This window comes from Elephas maximus, chromosome 12, assembly GCF_024166365.1.
Source record: "Elephas maximus indicus isolate mEleMax1 chromosome 12, mEleMax1 primary haplotype, whole genome shotgun sequence".
In the NCBI taxonomy this organism is placed as follows: Eukaryota; Metazoa; Chordata; class Mammalia; order Proboscidea; family Elephantidae; genus Elephas; species Elephas maximus.
The window spans coordinates 58,510,237-58,532,508 of NC_064830.1; the positions used below are offsets into that span (position 1 = coordinate 58,510,237).

General features: G+C 47.0%; 2 protein-coding genes across 7 annotated transcripts in view; one reads left to right on the plus strand and one right to left on the minus strand.

Moving 5' to 3' along the window:
* The window catches only part of GNPTG (N-acetylglucosamine-1-phosphate transferase subunit gamma), a 31,743-nt gene extending 11,564 nt beyond the window's left edge, over positions 1-20,179 (plus strand). The window contains exons 4-11 of one of the 2 annotated variants that reach the window (XM_049902903.1): positions 16,473-16,527; positions 16,602-16,685; positions 16,805-16,898; positions 16,990-17,122; positions 17,262-17,344; positions 17,424-17,555; positions 17,660-17,741; positions 17,818-20,179. In XM_049902903.1, the coding sequence (XP_049758860.1) occupies positions 16,473-16,527; positions 16,602-16,685; positions 16,805-16,898; positions 16,990-17,122; positions 17,262-17,344; positions 17,424-17,555; positions 17,660-17,741; positions 17,818-17,915 (761 nt within the window). In that variant the 3' untranslated portion in view covers positions 17,916-20,179. The remainder of the gene's footprint in view (positions 1-16,472; positions 16,528-16,601; positions 16,686-16,804; positions 16,899-16,989; positions 17,123-17,261; positions 17,345-17,423; positions 17,556-17,659; positions 17,742-17,817) is intronic. The other variant, XM_049902904.1, reaches the window with a different exon arrangement.
* Positions 20,180-20,301: 122 nt separating this feature from the next.
* Positions 20,302-22,272, minus strand: part of UNKL (unk like zinc finger) — a 31,581-nt gene continuing 29,610 nt past the window's right edge. Inside the window, exons 13-15 of one of the 5 annotated variants that reach the window (XM_049902899.1) lie at positions 22,038-22,228; positions 21,618-21,896; positions 20,302-20,829 (exon numbers count right to left, since the gene is read on the minus strand). In XM_049902899.1, coding sequence (XP_049758856.1) covers positions 20,674-20,829; positions 21,618-21,896; positions 22,038-22,228 — 626 coding nt within the window. In that variant the 3' untranslated portion in view covers positions 20,302-20,673. Of the gene's footprint in view, positions 20,830-21,617; positions 21,897-22,028; positions 22,229-22,272 lie in introns of those variants that run through there. The other 4 variants (XM_049902898.1, XM_049902900.1, XM_049902901.1 and 1 more) reach the window with 4 other exon arrangements.

Consider the following 22,272-nt stretch of genomic DNA (forward strand, 5'->3'; position numbering starts at 1 on the left):
GCTTCACTGGAGAATTCTACCAAACGTTCAGAGAAGAGTTAATACCACTACTAATAAAGGTATTTCAGAGCAGAGGAAAGAATGGAATACTCCCGAACTAATTCTATGAAGCCAGCATAACCCTGATACTGAAATCAAGTAGAGACTCCACAAAAAAAGAAAATTACAGACCAGTATCCCTCATGAACTTAGACGTAAAAATCCTCAACAAAATTCTAGCCAATAGAATTGAACAACGTATCAAAAAAAAAAAAATTCACCGCGACCAAGTGGGATTCATACCAGGTATGCAGGATGATTCAACATTAGAAAAACAATGTAATCCGTCATATAAATAAAACAAAAGACAAAAATCACATGATTTTATCCATTGATGCAGAAGAGGCATTTAACAAAGTCCAACACCCATTCATGATAAAAACTCTCAGCAAAATGGGAATAGAAGGGAAATTCCTAAACATTATAAAGGGCACTTATACAAAGCCAACAGCCAGCATCATCCTACATGGAGAGAGATTGAAAGCATTCCCCTTGAGAACAGGAACCAGACACGGATGCCCTTTATTACCACTCTTATTCAACATTGTGCTGGAAGTCCTAGCCAGAGCAGTTAGGCTAGATAAAGAGATAAAGGGCATCCAGATTGGCAAAGAAGAAGTCAAAGTATCTCTGTTTGCAGATGACATGATCCTATACACAGAAAAACCTCAAGAAAAATACTGAAACTAATAGAAGAGTTTAGCAGAGTATCAGGATACAAGATTAACATACATAAATCAGTTGGATTCCTCTACACCAACAAAGAGAGCATCGAAGAGGAAATCACCAAATCAATACCATTTACAATAGCCCCCAAGAAGATAAAATACTTAGGAGTAAATCTAACCGGAGACGTAAAAGACCTATACAAAGAAAACTACAAGACAGTACTGCAGGAAACCATAAGAGACCTACAGAAGTGGAAAAACATACCTTGCTCATGGATAAGAAGACTCAACATTGTAAAAATGTCTATTCTGCTCAAAGCAATCTATAGATACAGTGCAATCCCAATCCAAATACCAGTGACATTTTTTAATGAGATGGAGAAACAAATCACGAACTTCATATGGAAGGGATAGAGGCCCTGGATAAGTAAACCATTACTGAAAAGAGAACAACGTGGGAGGCCTCACACTACCGAATTTTAGAACCTCTTATACCACAGCAGTAGTCAGAACAGCCTGGTACAATAACAGATACATACACCAATGGAACAGAACTGAGAATCCAGACATAAATCCATCCACATATGAGCAGCTGATAGTTGACAAAGGCCCAAAGTCTGTTAAATGGGGGAAAAGACAGTCTCTTTAACAAATGGTAGCATAACTGGATACCCATCTGCAAAAAAAAAAAAATGAAACAAGACCCGTAGCTTATACCATGCACAAAAACCAACTCAAAATGGATTAAAGACCTAAATATAAAATCTAAAACAATAAAGATCATGAAAGAAAAAATAGGGACAACACGAGGAGCCCTAATACATGGTATAAACAGTATATAAAACATTACTTACAACACACAAACACCAGTAGAGAAACTAGATAACTGGGAGCTCCTGAAAGTCAAACACCTACGCTCATCCAAAGGCCTCACCAAAAGAGTAAAAAGAGTACCTACGGACTGGGAAAAAGTTTTTAGCTATGACATTTCCGATCAGCACCTGATCTCTCAAATTTACATGTTATTGCAAAAACTCAACAACAAAAAGACATAATCCAATTAAAAAATGGGCAAAGGATATGAACAGGCACCTCACTAAAGAAGACATTCAGGTAGCTAACAGATACATGAGGAAATGCTCACGATCATTAGCCGTTGTTGTTGTTGTTAGGTGCCATCGAGTCAGTTCCGACTCATAGCGACCCTATGCACAACAGAACGAAACAGTGCCCGGTCCTGCGCCATCCTTACAATTGTTGTTATGGTTGAGCTCATTGTTGCAGCCACTGTGTCAGTCCACCTTGTTGAGGGTCTTCCTCTTTTCCACTGACCCTGTACTCTGCCAAGCATGATGTCCATCTCCAGGAACTGATCCCTCCTGACAACATGTCCAGAGTATGTAAGACGCAGTCTCGCCATCCTTGCCTCTAAGGAGCATTCTGGCAGCACTTCTACCAAGACGGGTTTGTTCGTTCTTTTGGCAGTCCATGGTATATTCAGTATTCTTGACCAACACCACAATTGAAAGGCGTTAACTCTTTGTTGTCCAGCTTTCACATACATATGATGTGATTGAAAATACCATGGCTTGGGTCAGGTGCACCTTAGTCTTCGGGGTGACATCTTTGCTCTTCAACACTTTGAAGAGGTCCTTTGCAGCAGATTTACCCAATGCAATGAGTCTTTTGATTTCTTGACTGCTGCTTCCATGACTGTTGATTGTGGATCCAAGTAAAATGAAATCCTTGACAACTTCAATCTTTTCTCGGTTGATCATGATGTTGCTCATTGGTTCAGTTGTGAGGATTTTTGTTTTCTTTATGTTGAGGTGCAGTCCATACTGAAGGCTGTGGTCTTTGATCTTCATTAGTAAGTGCTTCAAGTCCTCTTCACTTTCAGCAAGCAGGGTTGTGTCGTCTGCATAACGCAGGTGGTTAATGAGTCTTCCTCCAATCCTGATGTCCCGTTCTTCTTCATATAGTCCAGCTTCTCATATTATTTGTTCAGCATACAGATTAAATAGGTATGGTGAAAGAATACAACTCTGACGCACACCTTTCCTGACTTTAAACCAATCAGTATCCCCTTGTTCTGTCCAAACAACTGCCTCTTAATCTATGTAAAGGTTCCTCATGAGCACAATTAAGTGTTCTGGAATTCCCATTCTTTGCAGTGTTATCCATAGTTTGTTATGATCCACACAGTCGAATGCCTTGCATAGTCAATAAAACACAGGTAAACATCCTTCTGGGATTCTCTGCTTTCAGGCAGGATCCATCTGACAACAGCAATCGGCCTCTTCTGAAGCCGGCCTGAATTTCTGGCAGTTCCCTGTCGATATACTGCTGCAGCCGTTTTTTTAAATGATCTTCAGCAAAATTTTGCTTGCATGTGATGTTAATGATATTGTTCTATAATTTCGACATTCGGTTGGATCACCTTTCTTGGGAATAGGCATAAATATGGGTCTCTTCCAGTCAGTTGGCCAGGAAGCTGTCTTCCATATTTCTTGGCATAGACGAGTGAGCACCTCCAGCGCTGCATCTGTTTGTTGAAACATCTCAATTGATATTTCATCAATTCCTGGAGCCTTTTTTTTCGCCAGTGCCTTCAGAGCAGCTTGAATTTCTTCCTTCAGTACCATCGGTTCCTGATCATATGCTACCTCTTGAAAAGGTTGAATATCTACTAATTCTTTTTGGTATAATGACTCTGTGTATTCCTTCCATCTTCTTTTGATGCTTCCTGCATCATTTAATATTTTCCCCATGGAATCCTTCACTGTTGCAACTCGAGGCTTGAATTTTTTCTTCAGTTCTTTCAGCTTGAGAAACGCCGAGTGTGTTCTTCCCTTTTGGTTTTCCATCTCCAGCCCTTTGCACATGTCATTATAATACTTTACTTTGTCTTCTTGAGAGGCCCTTTGAAATCTTCTGTTCAGTGCTTTTATTTCATCAATTCTTCCTTTTGCTTTAGCTGCTCGGCACTCAAGAGCAAGTTTCAGAGTCTCCTCTGACATCCATCTTGGTCTTTTCTTTCTTTCCCATCTTTTCAGAGACCTCTTGCTTTCTTCATGGATGGTGTCCTTGATGTCATTCCACAATTCATCTGGTCTTTGTTCACTAGTGTTCAATGCATCAAATCTATTCTTGAGATGGTCTCTAAATTCAGGTAGGATATACTCAAGGTCATATTTTGGCTCTCGTGGACTTGCTCTGATTTTCTTCGGTTTCAGCTTGAACTTGCATATGAGCAATTGATGGTTTGTTCACAGTTGGCCCCTGGCCTTGTTCTGACTGATGATATTGAGCTTTTCCATTGTCTCTTTCCACAGATGTAGTTAATTTGATTTCTGTGTGTTCCATCTGGTGAGGTCCTTGTGTATAGTCGCTGTTTGTGTTGGTGAAAGAAGGTATTTGCAATGAAGAAGTCGTTGGTCTTGCAAAATTCTATCGTTCGAGCTCTGGCATTGTTTCTATCGCCAAGGCCATATTTTCCAACTACTGATCCTTCTTTGTTTCCAACTTTCGCATTCCAATCGCCAGTCATTATCAATGCATCTTGATGGCATGTTTGATCAATTTCAGACTGCAGCAGCTGATAAAAATCTTCTATTTCTTTGGCCCTAATGGTTGGTGCATAAATTTGAATAATAGTTGTATTAACTGGTCTTCCGTGTAGGCGTATGGATATTATCCTATCACAGACAGCATTGTGCTTCAGGATAGATCTTGAAATGTTCTTTTTGACGATGAATGCAACACCATTCCTCTTCGAGTTGTCATTCCCAGCATAGTAGACTATATGATTGTCTGTTTGAAAATGGCCAGTACCAGTCCATTTCAGCTCACTAACGCCTTGGATATTGATGTTTATGCATTCCATTTCATTTTTGACGATTTCCAATTTTCCTAGATTCATACTTCATACATTCCAGGTTCTGATTATTAATGGATGTTTGCAGCTGTTTCTTCTCATTTTGAGTTGTGCCACATCAGCAAATGAAGGTCCCGAAAGCTTTACTCCATCCACGTCATTAAGGTTTACTGTAGAGGAGGCAGCTCTTCCCTAGTCCTCTTTTGAGTGCCTTCCAACCTGGGGGGCTCATCTTCCAGCACTATATCAGACAATGTTCTGCTGCTATTCATAAGGTTTTCACTGGCTAATGCTTTTCAGAAGTAGAGTTCCCGGTCCTTCCTAGCCTATCTTAGTCTGGAAGCTCAGCTGTAACCTGTCCTCCATGGGTGACCCTTCTGGTATCTGAACACCGGTGGCATAGCTTCCAGCATCACAGCAACACACAAGCCCCCGCAGTATGACAAACTGACAGACACGTGGGGGCCCAACTCCTATACTTGTGGATTAATCTAATCTAATATAATGTGTGTTGCATTAGCCATAGATTCTGTCTCACTCCAACAAGGCTGTCATTAATCCAAAAAGCACAAAATAATAAATGTTGGAGAGGTTGCGGAGAGACTGGAACACTTACACACTGCTGGTGGGAATGTAAAATGGCACAACCACTTTGGAAATCAATTTGGCGCTTCCTTCAAAAGCTAGAAATAGAACTACTATACAATCCAGCAACCCCACTCCTTGGAATGTATCCTAGAGAAATAAGAGCCTTTACACAAACAGATATGTGCACACCCATGTTCATTGCAGCACTGTTTACAATAGCAAAAAGATGGAAGCAACCAAGGTGCCCATCAAGGGATGAATGGATAAATAAATTATGGTATATTCACTCAATGGAATACTATGAATCAATAAAGAACAGTGATGAATCTGTGAAACATTTCATAACATGGAGGAACCTGGAAGGCATTATGCTGAATGAAATTAGTCAGTTGCAAAAGGACAAAGAACTGAAGAAATATTTTAAATAGAGGAGAAAATATTCTCTGATGGTCACGAGATGGGGGAGAGAGGGAGAAGAGGATTCATTAATTAGATAGTAGACAAGAACTAATTTAGGTGAAGGGAAAGACAACACACAAGAGAGGTCACCACAACTGGACTAAACCAAAAGCAAGGAAGTTTCCCAAATAAACCGAAGGCTTTTAAGGTGAGCGTAGCAGGGGCGGAGGTTTGGGGACCATGGTTTCAGGGACATCTAGGTCAATTGGCATTATAAAATCTATTAAGAAAACATTCTGCGTCCCATTTTGGAGAGTGGCATCTGGGCTCTTAAATGCCAGCAAGCGGCCATCTAAGATGCATCAATTGGTTTCAGCTCACCTGGAGCAAAGGAGAATGAAGAACACCAAAGACACAAGGTAATTATGAGCCCAAGAGACAGAAAGGGTCACATAAATCAGAGATTGCATCAACCTGAGACCAGAAGAACTGGATAGTGCCTAGCTACAACCGATGACAGCCATGACAGCAAACACAACAGAGGAGCCCTGAAGGAGCAGGAGAGCAGTGGGATGCAGACCTCAAGTTCTTGTAAAAAAACCAGACTTAATGGTCTGACTGAGACTAGAAGGACCCCAGAGGTCATGGTCCCCAGACATTCTGTTAGCCCAAGACAGGAACCATTCCCAAAGCCAACTCTTCAGACAGGAATTGGACTGGAGCATAAAACAGAAAATGATACTGGTGAGGAGTGAGCTTCTTGGATCAAGTAGACACGTGAGACTATGTGGGCAGTTCCTGTCTGGAGGGCAGATGTGAAGGCTGAGGGGGACAGAAGCAGGTTGAATGGACATGGAAACACAGGATGGAGAGAAGGAGCGTGCTGTCTCGTTAGGGGAAGAGCAACTAGGAGTATATAGCAAGGTGTATGTAAGTTTTTGCATGAGAGACTGACTTGATTTGTAAACTTTCACTTAAAGCGCATATAAAAATTAAAAAAAAAAAAAATGACAGCACAGCATTGCCGCCGTCAGAACTCCTGTAAGGACCTGCTCTTAAATCACTTGAAGTGGCTCTGTGCGCTCTGCTGCTTTGCTATTAATTTATGTAGCTAGTTCATTTATTTTTCTTCATTTTCAGCTTTAGCAGCTTATTTTGTCCCTTTTACATTAGTTTTGAACATGTGAAAGCATTTATGTATTCACGTATCAAATCTCTATAGGAAAGAACGTCCTTGTCTTCTTTCCTGTCACCCCATGCTACCTAGAAGTCACCATCTTTTAATTATAAAAACATATAACAAAGTTTGCCATTTTTCCCATCTGTAAGTGACAGTTCAGTGGCATTAAGTGCTTTCACCGTGTTGTGCAGCCATCATCGTTATGTAGTTGCAAAACTACTTCATACCCGCAAACAGAAACCCTGTCCCCATTAACTAATGACTCCCCATTTCCTCTCAAGCTGCACCCCATTCCAACTCATAGAGACCTTATAGGACAGAATAGAACTGCCTCACAGAGTTTCCAAGGTCGTAATCTTTTTTTTTTTAATTGTATTTTAGATGAAAATTTACAGTGAATACACATGTTGTTTTGTGACATTGGTTGCCAACCCCACAACATGTCGACACTCTCCCCTTCTTGACCTTGGGTTCCCCATTACCACCTTTCCTGTCCCTTCCTGCCTTCTTGTCCTTGCCCCTGGGCTGGTGTGCCCATTTAGTCACATTTTGTTTTATGGGTCCAAGGCTGTAATCTTGATGGAAGCAGACTGCCACATCTTTCTCCTGCAGAGCAGTTGGTGGGTTCGAACCACCATGCTTTGGGTTAGCAGCTGAGCACTTAACCACTGCATCACCAGGGCTCCTGTCTCTTACCCCCGAGCCTCTGGTAATCTGTACTGTCCTTTCTGTCTCTATGAGTTTGCTTTTCTAGACATTTCACCTAAGTGGGATCATACAATATCTGTCCTTTTGTGTCTGACTTATTTCAGTGAACATTGTAAAAATGATGTGATGGGGACATCTGACCTCCTCTAACTTCACAAGGAGGAAGGAGAATCAAGATCGACAGCCCAAGGCGGATTCCTGTGAGGCAGAGGTCAAACATTCCTCCTCTCTCCAGCCTTTTTGCCAATTCTGACACCAACAGTGCCTTCCACAGCTCGCTCTACTCCTCTGCTGGATTTGATAATTCATCGCAAGGGCCACACAGAACTCACAGACCATACTCACACTTATAGGGTTTATTAGAAAAGTAACAGGCTACAGTTAATGTTTAGGAATGCTCACGATACAGTTCTTCCATCAGGACAGCCTCCTCTTAGTCATGGTGCAGATGGGTCTCTCCCCCTGGCCCCTTGGACTTGCTCAGGCAAGTGTTATAAAGCTCTTTTAGCTCTGCTAAAAAGTGCTTGGAGGCACCCCCCTCAGCCAGTATGCCTTGTCACTCAGTCTAGCTCTGTGGATAGGCAAGCCTAGCTCCGCCAAGTGCCCATAGGCAGCCTACTCTGCCATCAAGCCTCCTGCCCAAAGACACTCAGCTTTCTTGCTCCAAGGGCCTGGAAGCCCACCGTACTGTCCCTTGCTGGTTTCCTGGTTCCACTTCCACTGTTTTTTTGCCGCTACTTCTCATTGACTTGCCATCTTCAGTGTTACAGCTCTCTGTCTCCTGGATCTCAGCGGAGGGATCCTAGGCCCATAGGACATGCTCAGCTCATGTCTCTTCTTCTTGGTGGTAGTCAGGCTCCCTCTGCTCTAGAATTGGCTCTCTTTTAAGCCGAGCAGGGTGGCAAAACTGACTAGTCCCTCGTTAGGGTTCCATACACTTTATTTGCATGGTCTCATTCCCACAACTATGCCATGAACCTTATTTACATTATTAGCAAGTTATCCATTCCTCTTGGTGGGCCACAAGCATGTCATTCACATAATCCCACCCAGTCATTTGGTGGGAGTTACAAAGACTTTGGCTAAAAGTGTCACATTAAGTAATGTACTGCACTGCAAGCATGTCTTCAAGCTTCATGTTGTAGCATGTATCAGGACTTCATTTCTCCTTATGGCAAATACTTCATCGTTGGGTATACCACATTTTGGTTATCCATTTATCTGTTGGTGGACATTTGGGTTGTTTCTACCTTTTGGCTATGGTTAATAGTGCTGCATTGAACATTGACGTACAAGTATATGTTTGCATTCCTGCTTTAGTTCTTGTGGGTATATATGTCGGAGTGGAATTATTAGATCATATGTTAATTCTATGTTTAGCTTTTTGAGGAACTCCCAAACTGTTTTACACAGTGGCTGCCCCATTTCACAATCCCACCAGCAATGGATGAGAGTTCCAATTTCTCCATAACCTCGTCAACACTTTTGTTTTTATTTTTTTGATCATAGCCATTCTAGTGAGGGTGATGTTATATTTAATCATGGTATTTATTTGCATTTCCCTAGTGATGTTGAGCATCTTTTCATGTGCTTGTTGGCCATTTGTATTTCTTCTTAGGTGAAATGTCAAATTCTTTGCCAGTTTTTTGATTGGGTTGTTTGTCTTTTTGTTGTTAAGTTGTAGGACATCTTTATATATTCTAGATATTAAACACTTCTCAGATATCCAAAAAAAACAAAAACAAAACCTGTTGCCATGAAGTCAATTCTGATTCATAGCGACCCTATAGGACAGAGTAGAACTGCCCCATAGGGTTCCAGGGAGTGCCTGGTGGATTTGAACTGTCTACCTTTTGGTTAGCAGCTGAATGCTTAACCACTGCACCACTCAGATATAAGCTTCCCAAAATTCTTTTCCCAGTATGTAGGCTGTCTCCTTACTTTGTTGATAAAGTCCTTTGATGAACACAAATTTTTAATTTTGTTGAAGTCCCCTTTATTTGTCTTTTTTGCTGTGCTTTTGGTGTCATATCTAAAAACTCATTGTTAAAAACTAGGTCCTGAAGCATTGCCCCTGTGTTTTCTGCTAAGATTTTTGGTGGTTTTAATTTTTTATCTTTAGGTCTTTGGTCCATTTTGAATTAGTTTTCCTGTATGGTATAAGGTATGGGCCCAGGTTGATTCTTTCCTTTGTGGAAATCCAGTTGTTCCAGCACCATTTATTGAAGAAATTATTCTTTCCACATTGGACGGTCTTAGCACCCTTGTTGAAAACCATTTCACCATAGATGTATGGGTTTATTTCTGGACTCTCATTTCTATTCCATTGGTCTGTATGTCTATCCTTGTACCAGTATCAGACTGTCTTGATTACTGTAGCTTTATAGTATGTTTTGAGATCAGAAGTGTGAATCTTATTTTTTAATCCTTTTTCAAGATTGCTTTAGCCATTTGAGGCCCCTTGCAGTTCCATATAAATTTGAGGATTAGCTTTTCCATTTCTGTAAAGAAAGTTGTTAGAATTTTGATAGGGATTACATTGAATTTATAGATTGCTTTCGGTAGTATTGATACCTTAACAATATTAAGTTTTTCAATCCATGAATGCAGAATGTCCTTCCATTTATTTGTTGTTGTTGTTGTTAGGTACCATCAAGTCAGTTCTGACTCATAGTGATCCTATCATCTAGGTACAACAGAATGAAACACTGGCTGGTCCAGCTCCATCCTCACGGTCATTGCTATGTTTGAGCCCATTGTTGCAGCCACTGTGTCAGTCCATCTTGTCAAGGGTCTTCCTCTTTTTCACTGACTCTTTATCTTACTAAGCTTGGTGTTCTTCTCCAGGGACTGGTCCCTCCTGATAACACGCCCAAAGTACGTGAGATGAAGTCTTGCCGTCCTTGCATCCAAGGAGCACTCTGGCTGTATTTTTTCCAAGAGAGACTTGATTGTTCTTCCAAACTATGGTGCTGGCAAAGAATATTCAATATTCTTTGTCAGCACCATAGTTTAGAGGCATCAGTTCTTCTTCAGTCCTTCTTATTCATTATCCAGCTTTCACATGCATGTGAGGTGGTTGGAAAATAGCATGGCTTGGGTCAGGCGCACCTTAGTCTTCAAGGTGACATCTTTGCTTTTCAACATTTTGAAGAGGTATTTGCCCGCCGAAATACATTGTTTGGTTTCTTGACTGCTGCTCCCGTGGGTGTTGATTGTGAATCCAAGTAAAATGAAATCCTTGACAACTTCAGTCTTTTCTCCATTTATTGTGGTGTTGCTTATTGGTCCAGTTTTGAGGATTTTTGTTTTCTTTATGTTGAGGTGTAATCCATAGTGAAGGCTGTAATCGTTGATCTTCATGAGTGAGTGCTTCAAGTCCTTTTCTCTTTCAGCAAGCAAGGTTGTGTCATCTGCATATTGCAGGTTGTTAATGAGTCTTCCACCAGTCCTGTTCATATAGTCCAGTTTCTCAGATTATTTGCTCAGCACACAGTGAAAGGATACAACCCTGACGCACACCTTTCCTGATTTTAAACCATGCAGTATCCCCTTTTTCTGTTTGAACAGCTTCCTCTTGGTCCATTTATTTAGGTCTTCTTCGATTTCTTTCAGTGATATTTTGTAGATTTCAGTGCTCATGTCTTTAAATTTACGTCTTGGTTAAATTTATTCCTAGATATTTATTCTTTTAGATGCTATTGTAAATGAAATTGTTTCCCTAACCCCCCCCCCCTTTTTTTTTTAATTTATTTATTGTGCTTTAGGTGAAAGGTTAAAAAATCAAGTCAGTCTCTCATACAAAAAGCTGTAAACACCCTATCAGGCACTCCCAGCTGCTCTCCCCTTAATGAGACAGCACATTCCTCCTCTCCACCCTGTGTTCCCTGTGCCCATTCAACCAGCTTCTGTCCCCATCTTCCTTCTCATCTCGCCACCAGACAGGAGTGGCCCACATAGTTTCATGCATCTACTTGAGCCACGAAGTTCAGTCTTCACCAGCATCATTGTCTACCTTATAGTCCAGGCCAATCCCTGTCTGTAGAGTTGGTTTCAGGAATGGCTCCAATCTTGGGCTGTCAAAGGGTCCAGGGACCATGACCGTCAGGATACCTCTGGTCACAGTCAGACCATTAAGCTTGGTCTTTTTACAAGAATTTAAAATCCGCATCCCACTATTCCCCTGCTCCATCAGGGATTCTCTGTTGTGTTCCCTGTTTGGGCAGTCATCGGTGGTAGCTGGGCACCATCTAGTTCTTTGGGTCTCAGGCTGATGGAGTCTCTGGTTTATGTGGCCCTTTCTGTCTCTTGGGCTCGTATTTACCTTGTGTCTTTGGTGTTCTTTCATTCTTCGCTCCAGGTGGGTTGAGACCAGTTGATGCATCTTAGATGGCCGCTTGCTAGCGTTTAAGACCCCAGACGCCTCTCACCAAAGTGGAATGCAGACCGTTTTCTTAATACATTTTGTTATGCCAGTTGATCTAGATGTCCCCTGAAACCATGGTCCCCAGACCCTATCCCTGCTACTCTGGCCTTCAGAGCTTTTGGTTTGTATTGAGGAAATTTCTTTGCTTTTGGTTTAGTCCAGCTGTACTGACTATCCCTGTGCTATGTGTTGCCCTTCCCTTCACCTAAAAAAATTTTTTGTCTACTGTCTAGTTAGTGAATATCCCTTTCTCTCCCTCCCCACCGTCGTAACCATCAAAGAATATTTTCTTCTGTGTTTAATCTTTATCTGGAGTTCTTGTAATAGTGGTCTCATACAATATTTGTCCTTTTGCAGTTGACTAATTTCACTCAACATAATGCCTTCCATATTCCTCCATGTTATGAAATCTAACTTCCTTTTTGTGATGCTCATTGTTGACATATAAAAGCCTGACTGATTTTTGTGTGTTGACTGTGCATCCTGCCACCTTGCTGAGTTCATTTATTAGGCCTGTAGTTTTCTTGTGGATTCTTTGGGATCTTAGTTCGAATCTGGAACCTTGGAAACTATCAGGCAGTTCTACCCTGTCCTATAGGGTCGCTATGAGTCGGAATCAACTCGACGGCAGTGGGTTTTTATCTATATGGGATCATGTCGCTTACAAAATGGGGTAATTTTACTTCTTCCTTCCTGATATACTTTTTATTTCCTTTTCTTGTAATTGCTCTGGCTAGAACTTCCAGTACAATATTGAATAGCAGTGGTGAGAGCAGGCATCCTTGTTTTGCTCATGATCTTCAGGGGAAAGCTATGTCTTTCTCCACTGAGCGTGATGTTAGCTGTGGGTTTTTCATAAATGTCCTTTAACATATTGAGAAATTTCCCCTCTATTCCTAGCTTGTTCAGTGTTTTTATCATGAAAGTATGTTGTATTTTGTCTACTGCCTTATTTTGTCTATTTAGATGACCATAAGGTTCTTTCCTTTTTTTGTCTTAATGTGGTGTGTTATGTTGATTGATTTTCTAACGTTGAACCACCCTTGCATTCCTGGGATAAATCCTACCTTATTGTGGTGTATAATCATTTTATATGCTTTTGGATATACTTTTAGTATTTCGTTGAGGATTTTTGTATGTATATTCATAGGGGACATTGGTCTGTAATTTTCTTGTGTTGTCTTTGTCTGGTTTTGGTATCAGAATAGTGCTAGCCTCACCGAATGAGTTAGGAAATATTCCCTCTGCTTTTATTTTTGGAAAGGCTTAAGAAGGATTGGGGTTACTTTTTCTATAAATGTTCTGTAGAATTCCCTAGTGAAGCCATCTGGTCCAGGACTCTTTCTTTTTTGGGAGGGAGGTTTTTTGTTTTTTTTTTTTTTTAATTACTGATTTGATTTCTGCACTTGTTACAAGTTTATTGAGATCTTCTATTTCTTCTTGAGTCACTGTAGGAATCTTACGCGTTGTCTAGAAATTTGTCCATTTAACGTAGATTAATTTGTTGGTGCAAAACTGTTCACAGTATTATGATCATTTTTATTTCTGTAGGGTCGGTTATGATGTCCCCACTTTCTGATTTTAGATATTTGCATCTTCCATTTCTTTGTCGGTCTTACTAAAGCTTTGTTGATTTATTGATTGTTTCACAAAAGAACTTCTAATTTCATTGATTCTATTTTTCTGTTCTGGTTTCATTTATTTCTGCTCTGTCTTTGTTATCTCCTTTCTGGTTGCTTTGGGTTTGGTTTGCTCTTTTTTTCAGTTTCTCAAGTTGTAAATTTATTGATTTGTGGTCTTTTTTAATGTAGCTATTTACAGCTATAAATTTCCCTCTGAGCACTGCTTTTGCTGCATCTCATAAGTTTTGGTATGTTGTGCTTTCGTTTTCCTTCGACTCTTAAGTGTTTCCTGATTTTTTCCTTGTCTCATTGGTTGTCTAAGAGTGTGTTTTTAATTTCCACATATTTGTATACTTTTCAGTTTTGTTACTAATATCTGATTTCACTGTATTGTGGTTGGAGAAAGTCCTTGGGTGTTGCAAGTGGTTTGTGCCCAACTACTAACCTAAAGGTTCATGGTTCAAAGCCACCTGGTAGCTCCACGAAAGAAAGGCCTAGACACTGCCTTTGCTTAAAGCTTATAGCCAAGAAAACCTGTGCAGCAGTTGTACTCTGTAGCATATGGGGTTGTCATGAGTCAGAATTGATTTGATGGCAACAGGATCGGTTTTTGGTTTGGTGGTTGGAGAAAATACTTCATGTGGTTTCCGCCTCTCTACTGAGACTTGCTTTGTGGTCTAGCATGTGGCCTCGCCTGGGGAATGACCTGTGAGCACTGGAGAAGAGCGTGTGTTGTGCTATTATTGACATGTGCTGCGTGCCTGCTTGGGTGGCACATGCGTTGCGTGTCTGCTTGGTCTGGTTGGTTTAGTGTCATTCTGGCCATTTCCTTACTCCTCTTCTGTCTCCACATCCTGCCCAGTGTTGGGGGTGGGCCATCGGCATCTCCAGGCCTAGTCAGGGTGGTCCACCAGAGCCACCCGTGCTTGGACTCAGAGGTGGAGGGGCCAGTGAGACTGGATGGATGAGCAGACTCAGGAAGTGGCAATGGTGGGGCTTAGAGCTGAATTCTGGAGGGAGGGTGGGGGACGATGGCTCCGGGGCTGCTAAGCTTGAGATGCCCAGGACCAGAACTGAGTTGGTGAGTGTCCACTAGTGTGGTTTTGGCCCTGCAAGGCTGGCGCTGGGGTTGGGGCTGGCATTGTTGGTTCAGGGCTTATCACTGGGTTGGCAGTGGGTGAGGGCCCTGGCGAGAGTGCGTGGTGGGATGAAGGGGTGCAGGAAATAGGCTTGGGGCTCAGCTGAGTGCAGTCAGGTCGGGGGCCACACCAGCCAGTGGAGAGTGGTGGGGGGCAGTCCCTTAGGACAGGTTAAAGGGAAAGGCACGTCATCAAGAGACAACACGGCCAGGGCCAAGGGGAGCATCACCAGGGCTACAGGCAGGAGGTGAGGGCAGCGACTTGAGTCTTTGATGTGGGCCAGGGAGAAGGGAGGGATGGCGCCGGAGGTGGCCGTGGGAGGGTGCTCAGTTCAGGTGTGGCTCCAGCTGTGTGGCTCATGGCATGGAGCCTGCCAGGCCAGCGTGGGAGTTGGCCATTTGAAGTGTCTGGTGCCCAGGATAAGGGCCGGGCATAGGGCCCACTTTTGTCTTAGCAGGTGTGAGGGCCAGGAGCGAGCAGAGGCTGGGGAGGGGCAGTGACCCCACCACCATGCCCTGGAGGAGGGAGCCCACACTGGGCCAGGCCAGCCTCAGGCCACAGTGCTCTGTCCTGTTCCCTTTGCTTGAGTGAGGCTGCTGTGTGCAGACCCGTGAGCCCCAGCCCCGGCGTGTCTGCCACGTGTAGACCTGTGAGCCCCAGTCCCAGTCCAGGCATGTCTGCCGTGAGCAGACCTGTGAGCCCCAGCCCAAGCATGTACCCACCCATGTGAACTTGTGTGTGCACCCCGTCCTGTCACGCATGTGAGCGTGTGGACTCACTGTCCTGAGTGTGAGCAGGCCCACATGTACTAGAGCACAGGCTGAGTCTTTGTGTGGTTTTTAGGGACCGTGTCACACTCTGCTGTGGCAGGGCCATGGTGCAGGGCATGCCCGCGGCTGCAGGAATTGAAGACAGGAGGCCATTGTGTAGGGGAGGGGGGCCAGAGAGCTGGGGGGCCCAGCCGGAGGGCCTGGAGCTTGCATGATGGCCATGCGTACCCGGTGCCCACAGGAAGGGGGGGGCAGGGTTATGGCCTCCTCCTAGGATAGCATGAGGGGGTGGCAGGCACCCAGAACATCAGTCGGGAGAGGGTGGGTGGCCAGGTCTGGGCCATCCACACAGACATGCTGGTCCAGGCTCTGGAGGTGAGCTGGGGCCCCCACGCAGAAGCTGCAGAGGAGGGGATGAGGCTATGTAGAGCAGTGGGCAGCACCCAGAGGGCTGCAGAGGGCACTTGCTGCCCCACTCCTGGGGGGCCTGGCGAGTGGGCAGGGGGCTCATCCGGCTAGTTTCTGGCTTCTTCTGGCTTGACTTGGGAGGCAGGGCCTGGAGTCGGGTGTCTGGGAAACAGTCACTCAACACTTTTATTTCAACTTTAATAGAAAAAGTAACACTGGCAAGAGGTTTTTAAAAAAGTGCCGACCAGGTTTAGAACAGCACATTCCCATCACAGAGGCCTCCTGGACCCCTCTGTGGGTGAGGTGTAGCATGGGCTGCCCAGCCAGGCCCCTCCCAGAGCATGGCCCCAGTGTCCTCTGAGGCTGCCTCCATCCTGCTCCGAGTGGCTCCAGGGAGACCTGCAGGTCTCAGAGTGCACCTCTTAGGCTCTAGGGGCAGTACCCCCTCCTGAGGGCCATGGAGGCCAGGACTTGCACTTCTGGCGGCCTCTCTCTCATCACCTTTCCTCTTATGTGGCCCCCCTCAGGCTGTCGGGGGCGTGCTCATGCTGCTCACATCCCGGTGGGACGTCCTCTGTGGAGCTTGTGCCACGCGATGTGTCCCTGTCAGCCCCTGGCCTCCCCACTCACGGCACCCTCTCCTCACAGGGCCCAGGCACCTGCTCAGACTCTCCAGCAAGTGCTTCAGTCTGGTGGAGTCCACGTGAGTGAGTGCAGGGCAGGCGGCGGCATGGGGCCGGCCCTGGGGACCCCCCTGACAACGCTGTGCGCCCCCAGGTACAAGTACGAGTTCTGCCCCTTCCACAATGTCACCCAGCACGAGCAGACCTTCCGCTGGAATGCCTACAGTGGGATCCTAGGGTGAGCTGCCGGCGGGGTGGGGGTGGCCCTGAGGCTCCCGTACCCCCGCCCCAGCCCGCCAACTTGGGTGAGCCGCAGGTAGGGGGGTGGCCCTCAGGCTCACCTGCCTACCTCCCCAGCATCTGGCATGAGTGGGAAATCGCCAACTACAGCTTCATGGGCATGTGGATGCGCGATGGTGACTCCTGCGGCTCCAGGAGCCGGCAGGCTAAGGTGAGGGCCCATGGGAGCCGGCAGACTAAGGTGAGGGCTGCAGATGAGGGCCCGGGACCCTCAGCTGCCATCACCCGCACTCCACCCCCAGGTGGAGCTCACATGCGGGAAACGCGACAGACTGGCCCAGGTGTCAGAGCCTAGCACCTGTGTGTACTCACTGACTTTCGAGACGCCACTCGTCTGCCACCCCCACGCCTTGCTAGGTGGGACCTGGTGCCAGGGTGGGTGTGCTGCCCCACACTGTGTTGGGGGAGTGTTGAAGGGGGGGTGTGGTTTGGCCAGCGTGTGTCGGCGCCCACACACTGTATTGGGGGACATGGACAGGAGTGGCCTCGGCTGAGCCACTGCCTTTGGCCACAGTGTACCCGGTGCTGCCTGAGACCCTGCAGCAGAGGTGGGACCAGGTGGAGCAGGACCTGGTGGATGAGCTTATCACCCCCCAGGTGAGCACAGGTGGGCGACTCCTCCCTTGGTGCCCCTCAGCCAGGTGCTGGGCGCTCCCACCACCTTCTCTGCCTCTAGGGCCACGCAAAGCAGCTGCGGTCACTCTTTGAGGAGGCTGGCTACTTGAGGGCCCACAAGGACAGTGACCCAGCCTGGCTGGAAGAAGTCTCGTGGGGCCAGGCGTTCGAGACCCTGGAGAGCTGCACTCAGGTAAGGACTGGCAGAGGGGTGCCAGGGCCACCTCCTGGTACAGAGGATGGGAGACATGCTGGCCACCCCACAGGCGCATGACTCCCCTTGAACGTCCGTCTCAGGCATACAAGGATCTGTCCAAGGAAGTGAAGAGGCTGCAAGGGTTGTTGACCCAGCATGGCATCTGCCACACAACGGCAGCAGGTGAGTGGGGCGGGGCCGTGCTCACGTCCTAACTGTGGCATGGGCCACTCTGTGACCTGCAGCTGTGCTTCTGCAGAGACTTCCAGCTCCCAGCACTTGGGCCAAGAGGCCCCCACACATGGGCCCCCAGCACAGCTGCGCAGAGACCCGGGACTTCACAGGAACACCCTGTGATCTGGCGAGGAGGATGAGACCCCAAGGGTCCATGCCAGGACCACAGTGCACGTGGAAAACACTACAGCCAGGAGGCTTTCAGAGCCAGAGGGACGGCTCCTGGGAACCACCCGCCTTTGCTGTTCTCAGTGATGCAGACGGAACAAAGATTCAAGGTTTTAATTATCCCTGTACTGATAAAAATAACTCCAGGGTTCTGTAAACCATCGCAAAATGCTGTAGTGTAAAAAATTTAAACAAGTGTTAACAACTTTAAACAATTCACTACAAGTAAATGGTTATGCGTTATAAATACTGCCTTCCAGGTTAAGAGTCCATTCAAATAGCATTTTCATCTAAATACTAAAACCTACACATTGGGGGCCTCCACAAGTTAATGCACACAAAGAGCCTGTGCAGAATCGGGTTCTCTACTGACCAGTATTAGATGCTGTGGCAGCACGTTACCACCCATGTGGAACACTCGGGACAACAGGTGACAAGGACGACAGGGCTCTTGCACCCCCTTGCAGCCATGCCTGCTCCCTGCTTCGCCCCTCTGAAGCCTGTGGAGGGGAGGCCCACCAGGGCGGCTTCCAGCACCTTCCTCGCTGTCACACTCCTGTCGGGATCTCCTTAGAGGCTTCCATCTCAGAAGATCCAGCACCGAGAGCGAGGAAGCAGGGTGGGAGCAACCCCCCGCCCCCCAGGATCACACACGGCAGTTACTGCCCGACAGTGCCCCAGAATGCCCACCTGGGCAGTCCGTCTCCCTCATACCCCAGTGCTCACAGAGCTGAGGTCCCAGCCAAATGCGGGGACTCAGAGGCCCTCCAGGACACACTGGGACCCTGCATCACTGGAACATCAGGCCCGGAGTTCCCCTCTTGAGAGCAAGCCAAATTCCAGAGACAGAACTGACCAGAGTAGCTTATACACAGACCTAAAGCTTACTTGTTCTCCACTGTCATGTAATTTGAAAATGTCTAGCTATAGATATTAAACATTGTTCTGTTATCCCAGCAAAGACCCACAGGCCTGAAGTGAGAAACAAGTACATAAATATTAATAAAAATAAAGGACTTTAAACAGTGATAACAGTAGCACAAAAGAAACATTTCTAAATATTGATCTAATAAATCATTATCACTATTGTTAAAAACAAAGTAGATTCACTAAAAACCAGGCAGAGTGTCAGTTTAGTAGAGGGCTAGCTGCAGAAGGTTGGAGGTCCTCTTCCTTTAAAACGATAGAACTCGTCTGTCAGGTTGGTTGCATTAGAAAGGGTTTTTTAACTCCTTACTATATTAAATACATTCTCATTTGGTCACTGATAAAAATTCTTACCTAGTCACTGTGCATTTTAAAAAATGCTATTAAAAGTCTTTGGCAGAGGCAGGCAGAGATGCATCAGCAGTCACTCCCTGGCCACAGGCGCCGGTACCTGTGCCCGCCACCCCGTGCAGATTCTGAGATTTTCTTAAGAGGACTGTGGAAAGTCTGGGTAGACCACAGACATCTTTCACTTATTCTGGGATCTGTAGGGAAGACGTCCCCAATCCAGGCCAGAGAGGATTCCAGTTACCCTCACCGTGCACAGTCTCAGTCTATAGTCTGCCATGGGGCCTGGCTATCACAATTCTGCTGTGGCTCCTGGGGCTGAGGCAGCCTCTCCCCCGGCTCCAAGGTGGTGGGCTGGGCCTTCTCTCTGCAAAAACCTTGTTGATCACACACGTAAGTTCTGTGATCACAACAGCTGGACAGATTGGTGGATAGTGGCAGCTGGAATCGTTGCATGCATGAACTCAGGAATAGACCACTGCCTGCCGGCCCCACCACAGCCAATGGGGCCAGGCAGTGGCCACACACTCTCAGTGCGGCCCCTCTGTACAGTTACAAAGCACCACTGCCTGTGACAGGTCTGAGGAACTGCAGGGTCACACACAGCTGCTTCTGAAAACTGAAATGCAAGCATCTGATCCCTTCTGCTGCACATTTTCTGTTAGGATCTAACAGCCTTATTTTCAAGGAAGAAAACAACCCCAGCGACCGTTGTTCACTTCTTTAGCAAGGCACAGGCACTTGGAACAAGTGGCCTCGGCTCATGTAGCTGCACGAGAGAACTATCACGCCACGTCACGTGCTGGACATACAACACCAGCAGGCATGCGTGTGCACACGGTCAGGAGAACAGATTCTTCCATAAATCAAACATACAGGTAAATGTATACGTGTCTTCCAATAATCGCCATCTGCTTGTAAATACTATTGGTTTGCACTTAATTTGAAAACTGTAAAAACCCTAGCATTTCTCACTACTAGATAGATGCTCATTTGATAATACGAAGTCTAATATTTACCATACTATATGAATAAACAAACTGATATGAAATAATTTTAAGTTCACAGTACACATATAAAGCTTCATATTATCGCATATTTAAAAAAAAACATAAACCTAGAAAGCAGCTTATAATAATTTTTAACATCTAAACTCCTTCGTTTACAAAGTGCTTTTATGAGAATCAGACTGCTACTGATCTTGCCAGCAGTAGTGTCAGATGATTGCAAACCCTGGCGGCAGCGCCCACCCCACGCTTGGCAGCCAAGGGAAGGTACGCTCGACCCCAGACACCGAGCCCACTGGCAGAAACAAAGAAGGGTTTTGGGGGGAACACCACGAAATCGCTGGTGTAAGTAACGCACAGGGGCATCACATCAAGGGTTGTTGGCGCACTCATGGCTGCACTGCACCATCAGTTGGGCTCCAGGAGGTGGGTCACCACTGTACCGGCTGGCCCTCGCAGTAGGGGCAGGCAGGCATGCTGGTGGCACACGGCTCACAGAGGACGTGATGTGGGCAGATTCGCGGGATGGAGCTGTGGGCCCGCTCGCGGCACACCAGGCACTGCTTTGCATGCACCTGGACAATGACCTGTGGGAGGAGGCACTGTTGATGGGGGTGACCTCAGAGGCTGTGCTCAGGCCCCCGGCAGCAGGGGGAGGCCACAGAGCACTGTCCACCAGCTACAGTGACCAGGGTTGGGGGCATGCAGAGGCTGGTAAGGGGGGAGGTGAGGACGCTTCACTGCAAGACCGAGCCCAAGGCCAGCAGGGCAGGGTGGCTGGCAAGACACCCAGGGGACAGGCTAGACCTGTCAGCCAGGCCAGTAGAGGGCCTGCAACCTGTGGCCGCCAGACATTGGGAAGTAGACTAAAGCAGTCCTGCCTTGGTGCCAGCCTTCCAGCACCAGTAGGGGGAACTGCACTGTGGCAGGCCTGGAGAGCAGCCCAAAGGAGGGCAGGGTGGTGGGACTGGCCCCTGCTCTGAGGGCCAAGAAGGTGGAGATTGGAGTGGGGGGATTCCTAGCCAACCTGGCCATGACAAGTGTGTGCTACACCTGAAAGGCTGGAGAACAGGACAGGTGAGAATGATAGATGGTGTACCGCAACATAAACCATGCCTGGGAGACACCTGTGAGGAGCAGTGTGGCCAGGTGGAGGGACTCCTTTAGAGGCAGGTGGTGGCCGCACTCCATCCCTGGACATGGGTGCGGGCAGAGGCTGTGCAGGGGTGTCCGACGCTGCACTCTCAGGGCCTGCAGCCGCAAAAGTAGAGGCTGAGTGGACAAGAGGGAGCAGCCACACCACTGGACAGCCTCGGGTCCTTGGACGTTGCCACCGCAACCTGGAGGCCCACCTTGCGCTCCATATGGGACTCACCCCGTCAACTGCCTCCAGGCCCAGGCGCAGTCTGCTCTGCAGGGAATGCAGTGTGGACAGGGGCGCTGCGTCCAGATCACCATAGCTCCTCAGCACGGGCAGCGCAGCGGCCAGCCCCAGGCCCTCCACCTCCTCCTGGAGCTGCCGGCACCGCGCCTCCACTTCCTCCTTCCGCTGCAGCGCCAGCTGCCGGTCGCTGTCGGCTGCCCGAGCACGCTCTTTCGCCTCCTGGGCCTCCCGCTGCCATGCATCGCAGGCCTGGAACCAGTGGAGATGGGGCTGGGGGGCCACATGGTGGGACACACAGGTGGGGTGGGGGGGGACACGGTGGAATAGACCAGTGGAGTAGGCAGACGCAGTGGGGCCAACAGCCCCCCCACCACGTGTCCCCTCCCCCCCTCCCCCGCTCACCTGCTTCACCTGCTGCCAGGACTCCTCCCACTGCCGGATCCTGCGCTTGGCCTCATCCAGCTGCCTCTGGACACACGCCAGCTCTGCAGTGCTCGGGGTCCCGCTGGAGGACACAGGCCCAGTGGTCAGGATGGGGGAGGGGCTGGGGGAGAAGCTGCTGGAAACGAAGTCCCAGATGCTCCCGGGGATGCCATTTAAGCCTGTGAGGGTGACAGGGACAGGAGATGACACAGACCCACTGTCA